The sequence below is a fragment of the Lipotes vexillifer genome, unplaced genomic scaffold (assembly GCF_000442215.2).
Source record: "Lipotes vexillifer unplaced genomic scaffold, Lipotes_vexillifer_v1.1 scaffold109, whole genome shotgun sequence".
Classification (NCBI taxonomy): domain Eukaryota; kingdom Metazoa; phylum Chordata; class Mammalia; order Artiodactyla; family Lipotidae; genus Lipotes; species Lipotes vexillifer.
The window spans coordinates 883,526-894,730 of record NW_006790015.1 but is presented as its reverse complement, the minus strand read 5'-3'; the positions used below and the strand labels follow the sequence as shown (position 1 = coordinate 894,730).

At 57.1% G+C, this 11,205-nt stretch overlaps 2 protein-coding genes across 2 annotated transcripts in view; both read left to right on the top strand.

The window, feature by feature from the left end:
• The first annotated feature begins 48 nt into the window (after positions 1–48).
• On the top strand, positions 49–4,065 carry SRM (spermidine synthase). The gene is made up of 8 exons (XM_007463154.1): positions 49–310; positions 900–1,020; positions 1,488–1,580; positions 2,362–2,515; positions 3,141–3,224; positions 3,329–3,474; positions 3,558–3,680; positions 3,783–4,065. Exons 1-8 carry the CDS (start codon positions 144–146, stop codon positions 3,801–3,803), a joined length of 909 nt encoding a protein of 302 aa, XP_007463216.1. The 5' UTR covers positions 49–143; the 3' UTR covers positions 3,804–4,065.
• Positions 4,066–9,460: 5,395 nt separating this feature from the next.
• The window catches only part of MASP2 (MBL associated serine protease 2), a 15,672-nt gene continuing 13,927 nt past the window's right edge, over positions 9,461–11,205 (top strand). The window contains exons 1-4 of the mRNA XM_007463184.1: positions 9,461–9,465; positions 9,550–9,781; positions 9,904–10,081; positions 10,819–10,950. Of these exons, the coding sequence (XP_007463246.1) occupies positions 9,461–9,465; positions 9,550–9,781; positions 9,904–10,081; positions 10,819–10,950 (547 nt within the window). The remainder of the gene's footprint in view (positions 9,466–9,549; positions 9,782–9,903; positions 10,082–10,818; positions 10,951–11,205) is intronic.

Genomic DNA, 11,205 nt, shown 5'->3' with positions numbered 1-11,205 from the left:
CTGGCAACAGGCCCCGCCCCGCCGGCAGGGTTAGGTTGCGGCGCGGGCGGCGGGGAGGAGTTGGTCCCGTTGTGCTGCGGCTCCGCGCGGCCTGCAGTCCCGGGCCCGGGCCCGCGCCCCGCGCCGCCCGCCCGCCCGCCGCCATGGAGCCCGGCCTTGACGGCCCCGCCGCCTCCGGCCCCGCTGCCATCCGTGAGGGCTGGTTTCGCGAGACGTGCAGCCTGTGGCCCGGCCAGGCCCTGTCTCTGCAGGTGGAGCAGCTGCTACACCATCGACGCTCGCGGTACCAGGATATCCTCGTCTTTCGCAGGTACCCCCTCCCGCCCGCCCGCCCGCCCGGCCCCGCGCTCCGGAGCACCGGCGACGGCTCTCAGCCCAGACCGCCGGCTGCCAGCTGCCCAGCCCCACGCAGCCCGCCGGGACTCCTGCCCCGGTCTCGGCCCAGCCCGCCCCTCTTCCTGCCGGACCCCTGTCTTGCGCCCTTTACCTCCGGACGCCCCCGGCCGTCTCTGCCCGCTCCTGTCCCTGCAGAACTGTCAGAAGTTCTCGTAACTAGGCCGGTCTCTTCCCTCCGTCCGCTCCCCACCCTGCATCCCGTCTCGCTGGGCTGGGGGGCCGGCGTTGCGGGCGGTCCTCTTCGGCGGGGAGGGAGCCGGAGTCTGCGCCGACCCGACGCGCCGAGCTCCACGTGTCAGTCCCGGACACGTCAGAGCCGGGACCCCGAGTCCAGCCTCCACCTAGCGGGCCTGCCCGCCGATCCTCGCCACGTGTCACCCCTTAGGACTCACCCCTGGAGCCCCTCTGCAGGTTGGGGGAGATTCTTCTCACCCAGGGCGAGTCGGGGCACGTTGCCCCTTTCCCGGGGAACCTAGATTCCTGACTGTCACTCCCACCCGCAGTAAGAGCTACGGTAACGTGCTGGTGTTGGACGGTGTCATCCAGTGCACAGAGAGGGACGAGTTCTCCTACCAGGAGATGATCGCCAACCTGCCTCTCTACAGCCACCCCAACCCACGCAAGGTACTCCCATCCCACCCACATCCAGCCCTGAGGCCAGCGATAGGTCCCACAGAACAGTGCTGGGGGCCCCAGCTGCACTCAGTGCTCAGCTCAGGTGCTTCCCAAACGGCTGTCAGAGAAAGTGCTAGCAAGGACGAGGGGGCTAGTGGGGAGAGCCACCCATTTTACAATGATTGGGGGCTGACAGCCTGGCTGAGGCCTGGAGCTTGAGAAGGAGCCGCGCTGGAGGGAGTTTCCAGGAACGGGGGACACATCGTGCCAGGTTCCTAGGGCAGGAGAGCTTTTCTAGGAGTAGAAAGTGAAGTAACAAGGCTTGTGGAACAGAGGAGCGGAGAAATTGTTCCAGGTGGTTCTGTCTGCTCAGCGCAGTTTGGGGGGCAGGGAGGCCAGCCACTGAGTCCTGCTGGAGCCTGTTTGGTGGGGCTGGTGCCCAGGGCCCCGCTCCTGGCTGACTCTTCCCCTGGCAGGTGCTGATCATCGGGGGCGGGGATGGGGGTGTCCTGCGGGAGGTGGTCAAGCATTCCTCCGTGGAGTCGGTGGTCCAGTGCGAGATTGACGAGGTGAGTGCGCAGAGCCGGGCGGGGTTTGGATTCAAGTCCCAGTGCTCCCTGAATTGGCTGTTTACCCTTGGGCAAGTGGCTTAACCTTTCTCAGCCTTGTTTCTTGGTCTCGAGAACACATTGGAGGATTCAGTAGGAAAACCAGATAGTAAAGCACCTGGCGCAGAGTAGGTGTGCCACTGATGCTAGTTCTTAGTAAGACTAAGAGCTGATGTTTCACAGAAGGCCCAGGGGACTCCAACCACTAGCACACCTGCCCTTTACAGCAGCATGCTTCAGTGAGCATCTAGGTTCCGGGTTCAGTCCCTGCCTCCTTGGAGCTGATATTCTAGTTAGGACGTGATATCAAAGGGTTATCTGATAAAGGAATGTGAGGTAAGGCATAGTGGTGAGGAAGGTCCCTAGGGTGTGGGTTGATGCTGAGGTCTGAATGAGAAGCAGCTGGCCACGTGGAGACAGGGAAAGGCTCTCCCGGTGGAGGCTGGAATTCTAACCCTCTGAAATAGCAAGATAGCCACTCAGCTGCGGTGGCTGTGTCTGGGGAGAGGGAGTAGGGGTGGTGGAGGTGTGTGCCGAGCTGCAGGCGGGAGCTAGCCCTCTGAGGAGTTATGGGGAGGTACCAGACTGCTCTCTGTTTTACAGATGTGGAAACTGGGGTTCCACAAAGGGAGTGGCTCGTCCAAGGTTACCGGGCTCCGAGAGGGGGTCCCACTCAACTCTGTCTGCCTCCAGGGCCCCCAACCCCCGTGGCCCAACCTGTTCCCTCCTTTCTCCTCCCCAGGATGTCATTCAAGTCTCTAAGAAGTTCCTGCCGGGCATGGCCATCGGCTACTCTAGCTCAAAGCTGACCCTACACGTGGGTGACGGTTTTGAGTTCATGAAACAGAACCAGGACGCCTTCGACGTCATTATCACTGACTCCTCAGACCCCATGGGTAAGCAGTGGATGGCCTGGGGCCTCTGGCAGCCACCAGAGGGAAGGCCAGCCTCCCGCTCTGTGCCCCAAGTCTGAGTTGCGGAGTCGAGGACACAGGGGGCCCCGAATTAGTGCAGCTCTTTTCCCTTCTAAGTTGTCACCTCCCCACTCAAACGTGGCTCAGCAGAATAGGGGGACTGGGCAACTGCACAAAGTTCACAAGTTGGTTGAGGACCTGGAAGAGAGTGGGGCTCTGGGCTTGGGCCACTGAGGCCCCAGTTTCCTCTTCAGCCTCCTCTCTGCTCTTGACAGGCCAGCATCAGGGCGTGCGGGGTATCTAGCCTTAAACCAAGGCTCAGGGTGGAGATTCCCCTGATGCGATGTCTATGAGCATCCCCCCAGGAATGGGATTAAAATGTGGAGCCCCCTCATACTGGGGTACTGGATCCCTGCCCCTCTCAAAAGCACCCTCTTCATAGTTGGTTTCTGAACTCCACAGACCTGGCTTCAGTTCTCAGCTCTGCCCCTGGGCAGCTGTGAGGGTCTGTGTGGTCAGGTGACAGCGGCCCTTGCCGCCTCCAGAGCCAGGGCTCAGGCAGTCTCAGCCGGAGCGTTCCTTGTCCCTTATCCCCCACTCCCCTCAGGCCCTGCTGAGAGTCTGTTCAAGGAGTCCTACTACCAGCTCATGAAGACCGCCCTCAAGGAGGACGGCATCCTCTGCTGCCAGGGTGAGCGGGCCACCCCGCGGGAAGGGGCTGGCTGGGGTGGGAGCGCGGGGGGTGTGGGGGGAGCACCGCCTGCCTGGTGCTGATGCCGCCTTACCGGCCCCCAGGCGAGTGCCAGTGGCTGCACCTGGACCTCATCAAGGAGATGCGGCACTTCTGCAAGTCGCTCTTCCCCGTGGTGGACTACGCCTACTGCACCATCCCCACCTACCCCAGTGGCCAGATCGGCTTCATGCTGTGCAGCAAAAACCCAGTGAGCTGTGGGCTGTCCTGGGGGCGGGAGCGGGGCAGGTGGGCACGGAAAGCGCTCCCCTGAGACCCCCGCCTTGTCCCCAGAGCACCAACTTCCGGGAGCCCGTGCAACAGCTGACGCAGAAGCAGGTGGAAGAGATGCAGCTGAAATACTACAACTCCGACGTGCACCAGGCAGCCTTCGTCCTGCCCGAGTTTGCCCGGAAGGTGAGCTACCTGCGGGGCAGGGAGACCCGGGGCTCCCTGAAGGGCCCCTTTGACCCCCCTCACAATCCAGCACCCTCCTGACTAGGCCTCGTGTCCCACCAGGCCCTGAATGATGTGCACTGAGCCCACGTGCCGCTGCCCACGCTGCCCAGGACCTTGGCCAGGGAGCCTCCGGGGCGCCTGGGCCCCACCAGCCCTGGACAAGACCCCCGCTGGCTCACCCACCAACCGAGTGTTACAGGCCCCAGAACGCTGCCCGGCCGGCCCTGCTGGGCAGACTGTCTGTCTTCCTGTGTGTGGAGTTCAGCCTCCAAGCCTATACCAGCTGTGTACAGCAACCACCCACCTTCTGTCGCCCCTGACTCACCAAACACGTGTATTTATAACAGAATGCTGAATTGTGTGTCCCTGGACTTCAAACTGGCCCAGGCAGGGGCTGCATCAGCCATTAATGGGTTCCCCTGTGTACCAGACCCTGAGCTGGCCCTGCTGTCTGGCCTTCAGTTGTCTGCCGCGGGAGTAGGCAGGCCTGCCTCCTTGTGTAACCGTGGACCGGCCCCTTGAGCCCCGTGGTGCCCAGGGATGCAGCGGTCATCAAAGTGGACCCAAGTCTGTCCTGAGAAGCTTTAGCCATTCCTTCACCAAGCTCTGCACAAGGCTGCTGGTGATAGGCCCATGGGGCCTGGGCTGGGGGTTGTCAAAATCAGGGGCTTTGCTTTGTCTTGGGGCTGCCCAGCAGGGTCCTCAGAAGACTCTGGGCCAGGTCCCATCCTGGGGTGGGTGCGGATGTGACCCCAGAGGCAGCTTTGAGGAGCATGATTGGGGTCCGGTTCCCTGGGCCTGCAAGTCAAGTGCCTTGACTCGGCTCAGATTACAGACCTGGGTTCAGATCCTGCTTGCCCCCCTCGTGAGCCTGCCCTCCGGTAAGTTCCTAGAAGCTTCCCCCAAGTGTTGAGAGGTTGAGAAAGCAGGTGTGGGTGGCTACACAAGGACTCTGTGGGCATGTGACTGTCCCCTCTCCAAGGTGCTGGACCGGCAGGCACCTCGGTCCTGCTGACTGCGGGGACTGAGGGTCTGGTGGTGGGACAGGAGCCACCACAACAGGCTGCAGGCTGGGGGAGGGGGCCTCCAGCCCCCTCCTAACTCGGGGGATTGGCCCCTGCTCCTTGCAAAAGCCGGCATCACCTCCCCCGCCCCACACCTGCCCTCAGCAGGGACGTGGTCAAGGAATGTGTTAACCTGGGAGACTGGGGCTGGCGGGTTGGGGGCCAGCATGGGTGTGGGAACCCTGGTGGTGGTTCAAGGATACTCCCAACCCCGCTCCTACCCTGGGCACCCACCTTGGAGGCCCCACTCGGCAGGGGCTAAGACTGCAGTCATAATAGGGGTGGGAACAGGGGTCCAGCTGCGCCACCAACCCCTCGAGTGGCCTCAGGCCAGTCACCCGCCCCCTCTGGGCTTCCCATGCTCCACCCTCACGAAGCCTCTGGTCTGTGAGCATGTTTTGGGGTTCATCCCTGGTCAGCAAGTCTGATCCCAAGCTAACCTCCCCATTCCAACCCCCCGGTCTTCCCCCTCCCGTGGAGGCCCAGCGGAGTCAGGACTTGGCTGGGCTGCAAGAAAGTACCAGGCAAAGGAGGACTGGCGATGGCCAGCTGTGGAGCACTGTCCTGTCACCTGCTTGAATTCCTTTAACCTTGACAAGGAAGGTAGGAAGGAAGATACTGTTAACTCCACACAAGATGAGGTGACATGCCCGAGGTCTTAGCAGGCAGCTGGTCTCCCAGGAGCCACTCCGCTCTGTGGACCTCTGCAGCTCAGCCGGGGCACCCTGGGGCTCCCAGCAGGGGCAGCTGCCTGGACTTCCACTCTCAGTGGCCCTCCTCACCATGGCTCATCTTACTGACCAGGATCCAGGAAGGTCCATCATGAGGATGACCCAGGGAATGAAGGTGGGCAGGGAAGGGGGGTGGTCCCAGCGCTGGGGGTACTGGACCTGGGTCACACTAACTCTGTGACTTGAGCTACTCACAACTCCTGACTCGGTCACCCTGTCTGTAAAATGAGAGCAGTGGTCCTCACCTGTTACAGGGCTTCATTAAGGAGCACATGTCACGTTGTTCTCACTGAGCTGGTGGGAATCAGGATTTCTTCTCGGGGCCGAGGAGGAAGAGGGGGCCCAGGTTGCAGAAGTAGATGCAAGAATGCCTGACCTGGGCTAGAAGGTGTCTGCAGGGTCAGTCCCCCCCTTTCCTCAGCTGTTAGTGGAGTCTGCGTGCATGTGCCCACCTGGAAAGGGTGGGTGTTGAGGACTGAACCCCACAGCTGGGTGGATGTGATTTGGACACAGATCCACAGAAGCAGAAGCAAAAGCAGGCGTTCGTTCGGTGGGGATGTGACCTGAGTCCTCCAAAGTTCCAGAAATCTGGAAGAGGGCCGTGAACAGGCCCAGTCTGTGGCACGGAGAATAAAATCAATCCTATCTAGAGTTCTGAAATTCAGGTATTAAAATCAGCCCTGCCCACAGATGTAGAGAACTAACGTATGTACACCAAGGGGGGAAAGTGGCTGGGGGGCAGGATGAGTTGGGAGATTGGGATTGACATATATACACTAATAGGTGTGAAATGGATAACTAATAAGAACCTGCTGTATAAAAAAATAAAGTTTAAAAAAAAATTAGCCCTGCTTCCCCACCCCCCCCACCCCACCCCCGCCCCCGGTTTAAGGATACAAGTAGTTCCCATGCGGATTGTTAGGACAGAAATAGCAGCCCTGCTGTACCTGCTTTTCTCCGCGGAGGCAGCCACGTTTACCTCTTTCAGCTGATCATTTTGGTCATGCCTCTAAACAATATGCTTGTATTACTCTTCTCGATTTGTCAGTTTCAGTCATAATTGTTGATTTTTCCACTGGGGAACGTGAGGATTTAGCTCTTTGCTTCCCTGCCCTACCACACTCTCAAGCATTAAACGATAACCTTGGTTGGCTCCGCAATCAGTGTTTGCACCATTACAGCTTATGCAAATGCCGTTCTCAACTGAGACTCAGAGAAAATGATAACTTTTTATCTCTGGCACAGCTTCTTGTTTTTCCTGGAGGGTTTTTGCATTCGTTTAATTTTCAATAAATTTATCACTAATTTAGCCCCAAACTTTTACCAAATCGCTAAAGCTCTTAAGATGTTTGGATTCAAAACACTTCCTGAGGTTCTGGTCAATATGCTAATCAGTTCTTTTTTTTTTTATTGTGAGATTCTAAGTATTTTACCTAGCCTCATTATAATTATAATTCATGATTATATTTAATGGAATGTTCAGTAATAAGAAACTAATATACATACCATGCATTTCTTTATTATGAGTTGTACCATAATGTATATAACACTTTCATTTAGGAAAAATAATTACTGGAAAAAAATATATTTTGGAGGATCTTTGGACTCTACCGGTGTCCTATCATTTTCATCTTCCTGAAAAATCTGTTCCAAGCCTCCTGACTACCCCAAGTGGGATTCCCTGTCGGGACTCTTGTCTCTTGGACCCCATATCTTCCTGTTTCTTGGTTTACTCCCTCATTTTGGTGAAGCATATCCTAGAGGAGCCTTCTGAGAAAGGGGACAAGGGATGAAAGTTTTAAATAACCAGAAATATGTTGGAAATTATCTTCCTTCAACATTTTGAGATTTGCTGTTTTCCATTGTTATCATCTATTCCTGTGTTTAAAATTAGCCCAAAATGTAGCAGATTGAAACAGTAACAATCAACATGTCTTTTCTGTGGGTCAGGAATTTGGGAGTGACTTAGCTGGTTGGTTCGGTTTAGAGTCATTCATGAAATTGCAGTAAAGCTGTCGCTAGAGCTGGAGGGTCAGCTTCCTAGATGACTCAGTCACATGACTAGCAGATTACGCTGACATGTTAGGAGGGCTCAGTTCCTCCCCATGTGCACCTCTCCACAGGGACACTGAGTATCCTCACACATGGCAGCTGGCTTCCCCCAGAGCGAGTGATCAGAGAGCCAGGTGGACGCTGCGATGTCTTGTATGCCTAGCCACACATTACACACCATCATTCCAGTCATGCCCTGTCCATAAGCCCTACTCAGTGTGGGAGAGGACTACACATGAGGGCGTGAATACCCCAATATGGGACTCACTGGACTCTGGCTTCTAGTTTCCAGTGTTATTTCGATGGCTCCAAAATCATTCTCTTCATGATCCTTTGTATGTGATCTGCTCTGTTTTCGCTCTCCTCTCTCTGTCTCCTCTCTCTCTGTCTCTCAAAGTTTGTAGAACATAATTTTTCTCTCTGGTGTTTTGCAAATATCAGGTGTAAAGTTCTATTTTCATCTGTTGTTCTGGGCACTTGGAGGACATTTTCAATCGGTAAACTCACATTCTTTTCAGTTCTGGGAAATTTCCTTGCATTATTTTGTTTATAATTTCCTTTCCTCTGTTTTCTTTGTTGTCTTTTTCTAGAATTCCTGTTATTTAGTCTTTTGACATACTGTATAGGACTTTACTGCTTTTTCATTTCTTTTTGACTCTTTTTCTGGAAGATTTCTTCAATCTTATCTTCCAAACATCTTATTGAGTTTTTTGTTTCTGTCATATTTTTATTTCCCCAAACTGTTTTTTGTTCTCTGAATGCTCTTGTTAAATAGCATACTGTTCTTGCTTCTTGTTCTGGCCTCTCTTTTTGCTTTGAAGATATTAATTATTGCTTCATTTTAGTTTTGGACATTTTCTTCTCACTGCTTCTTACTGTTTTGTTATTGTTGTTGGTTGGTTGATTTTGGGGGGCTTTCTCCCTCACGTGTGAGGTTTTCCTCAGTAACCCTTGAATGTTCTGCTCATGTGTAAGACTGGGGACTAAAAAGCTAATTGGAAGCTCTGAGCGCATGATGGGGGCTTGTCAGCTGACTTTCACTGTGGGTGAGGCGGCTGAGCCATTTGCTCGTAGAACCTTAAGTCAGTGTCTTTAGGTCTTTCCTCCTGAACTCGTCAACACTTCCCAGGAAAAAGAGAGAAGCCTGGTGGCTGCCAGGTTCTAGGAGTTGAATCAGAGGAAGGCTGGCCTGTCTGCTTAGTGCCCCTGTTTTCTGTCTGCCCCTCCCATGCTCAGCTGGGCCTGGGACTCTCCCTATACTCCCTCCAAGAATAAGTCTCCACGTTTCTGCTGAGGTCGGGGGATGGGAAGTAGGAATTGGCAAGATTTTTACATGAGTCCAGAAGGACCTGGTGCCACCAATTCCTGATTCCACTGCCAACTTAGAGTTGCTTCCTGGAGAGCTGTTTCCACCTGTCCATCTGTTTCCCCAGCTTCCTAAATGTTGATGCTGCCTCCTCTCCCACATTCCCCATCGTCGTGGGCTCGTGTTTTTAAGACTTTTCTCTTCTCTCTTATCGTAGCGTTTCAGGAGGCAAAGGTAGGTGTGTGTGTGTGCCTCCCCCATCTCCGCCTAGAAGCCATCGCTGCCGAGGTCATTGTCACAGAGACCCTGGGCGACCTCGGAAGTCACACACGGCGGGGGAACCACAGAGGTTCAGGGTGAGGGACAGAGCCAGGATTTGTTCCCGGAGCTGGCTGTCATCCAGGTTCAGCCCCCTGGCTCCTGGAGCATCCTGTCCTGCCTGCCCGGAAGTCTGGGCAGGCAGGAGTCATGGGGTCTGTTCCCAGAATGCCAGGGGCAGGGCGGCTGGGGGCAGGGCCGGCCGTTGGACAAACAGATCAAAGGTGAGGCGCCCCGGGGCTCCAGACCGGGCCTGGCGAGTGCACCATGAGGTGGGTGGAAGCCCCCAGGGTCTCCCCAGCGGGGGGTGAGGGGTGAGACTGGGCCTCACCGCCCCTCCCCTGCGCTGCCTTCAGGCTGCTGGTCACCCTGGGTCTGCTGTGGGGCTCGGCAGCCACCACGTCCTCGGGCCCGCAGTGGCCCAAGCCCGTGTTCGGGCGCCTGGCATCTCCTGGCTTCCCAGGCACGTATGCCAACAACCAAGAGCAGCGCTGGGCCCTGACAGCGCCCCCCGGCTACCGCCTGCGCCTCCACTTCACTCACTTCCAGCTGGAGCCCTCGTACCTCTGCGAGTACGACTTCGTCAAGGTGCCGGCAGGACGGGCTGGGGCACGGGGACCCCCGGGGGCGGGGGCTGGCCTCGGAGCGAGGGAGGGAGGGCCGGCAGGCCCGGGGTCTCGCCTTCCCCCCCGTGACCCGCAACCCCACAGCTGAGCGCCGGGACCACGGTGCTGGCCACGCTGTGCGGGTCAGAGAGCACGGACACGGAGCGGGCGCCCGGCAACGCCACCTTCTACTCACCGGGCTCCAGCCTCGACGTCACCTTCCGCTCCGACTACTCCAACGAGAAGCCGTTCGTGGGCTTCGAGGCCTTCTACTCAGCAGAGGGTGAGCTGAGAGAAGGCCGGTTGGTGCGGGGGGGACTCTGTCTTGGGCCAGACCAGCCCTCCCTTCTGCCCCCCTCCCTGAGGCTGGACTCCTGCCAAACCAGCAGGAGGGAGTCCCCACCTGGTCTGACATCATCATCACAGTGCAAATAGCAGCAGCAGCCAGGACCTCTGCTCTAGGCTGAGCCCCATTCTGTGCCAGGTGCTGAGCCAGGACGTTCTCACGGGCCCCGTGATGCAAGGACCGAGTGAGCCCGTTCACAGGTGGAAAGTGATGCCCCCCACTGGCCTGAGCGCGGCATCTGCCTCTGGGCTTCGAGTCTGACACTTGCTTTCAGATTCTGGCTCCCGCAGGGACTTGCTATTGGCCTCGGGCAAGTGGCTCAACCTCTCTGTGCTCATCCTGAGACTGCTGCAAGAATTTGGTGAAACCCATATAGAGGCCCACCCACTGGGTTCCCGTGCTGGCCGCTCCTTTCACTAGCCTAGTCACCACAAGCAGGACCATTAAACCGTCATTGGTTTAAAAAAGATGGTATTTAGGTCTCCCTCCAAGTGCTGCAGGGAGGTCACAGTGACCCTGGGCCTCTAGCGCTCAGCTGGGCATGAGACACCTGCAGACAAGAGGAGGCTCCTCTCAGGTCAGGCCATGATACCGGAGAGGCCCTAAACCTGAGCCTAGGCCTCAGCGATGTCCCATCTCCTTCCCTGCTGACTGCCTGCCGGCCCCTCCCCCAGACATTGACGAGTGCCAGGTGCCCCCAGGAGAGGCCCCCACCTGCGAGCACCACTGCCACAATCACCTGGGTGGCTTCTACTGCTCCTGCCGTTTGGGCTATGTTCTCCACAGGAACAAGCACACTTGCTCAGGTGAGATGCAACTGGAGGGGGACCCTGTGCCCAGCCCGCCCCCACCCTGCCCCAAGACAGAGCTGGCTTCTCAAGGCCATAGCTGCTCTGCCCAGGCGACTGGAGGGCCCACTGGCCTTGGCCCACTAGACACTTCGCCTGGGTGACGGCTCCTTTTCAGATCTTCTGTCCCCTCTCACCATCCATCCATCTACCCACCCACCCAACCATCCACCCACCCACTGCCCACCCATCCATCCATCCATCCATCCATCC

Coding starts and splice junctions, on each gene's coding strand:
- SRM (XM_007463154.1), top strand. CDS start 144: ATGGAGCCCGGCCTTGACGGCCCCGCCGCCTCCGGCCCCGCTGCCATC. Junction 3,225..3,328: donor CGGCATCCTCTGCTGCCAGG/GTGAGCGGGCCA, acceptor ACCGGCCCCCAG/GCGAGTGCCAGTGGCTGCAC. Junction 3,681..3,782: donor TGCCCGAGTTTGCCCGGAAG/GTGAGCTACCTG, acceptor GTGTCCCACCAG/GCCCTGAATGATGTGCACTG.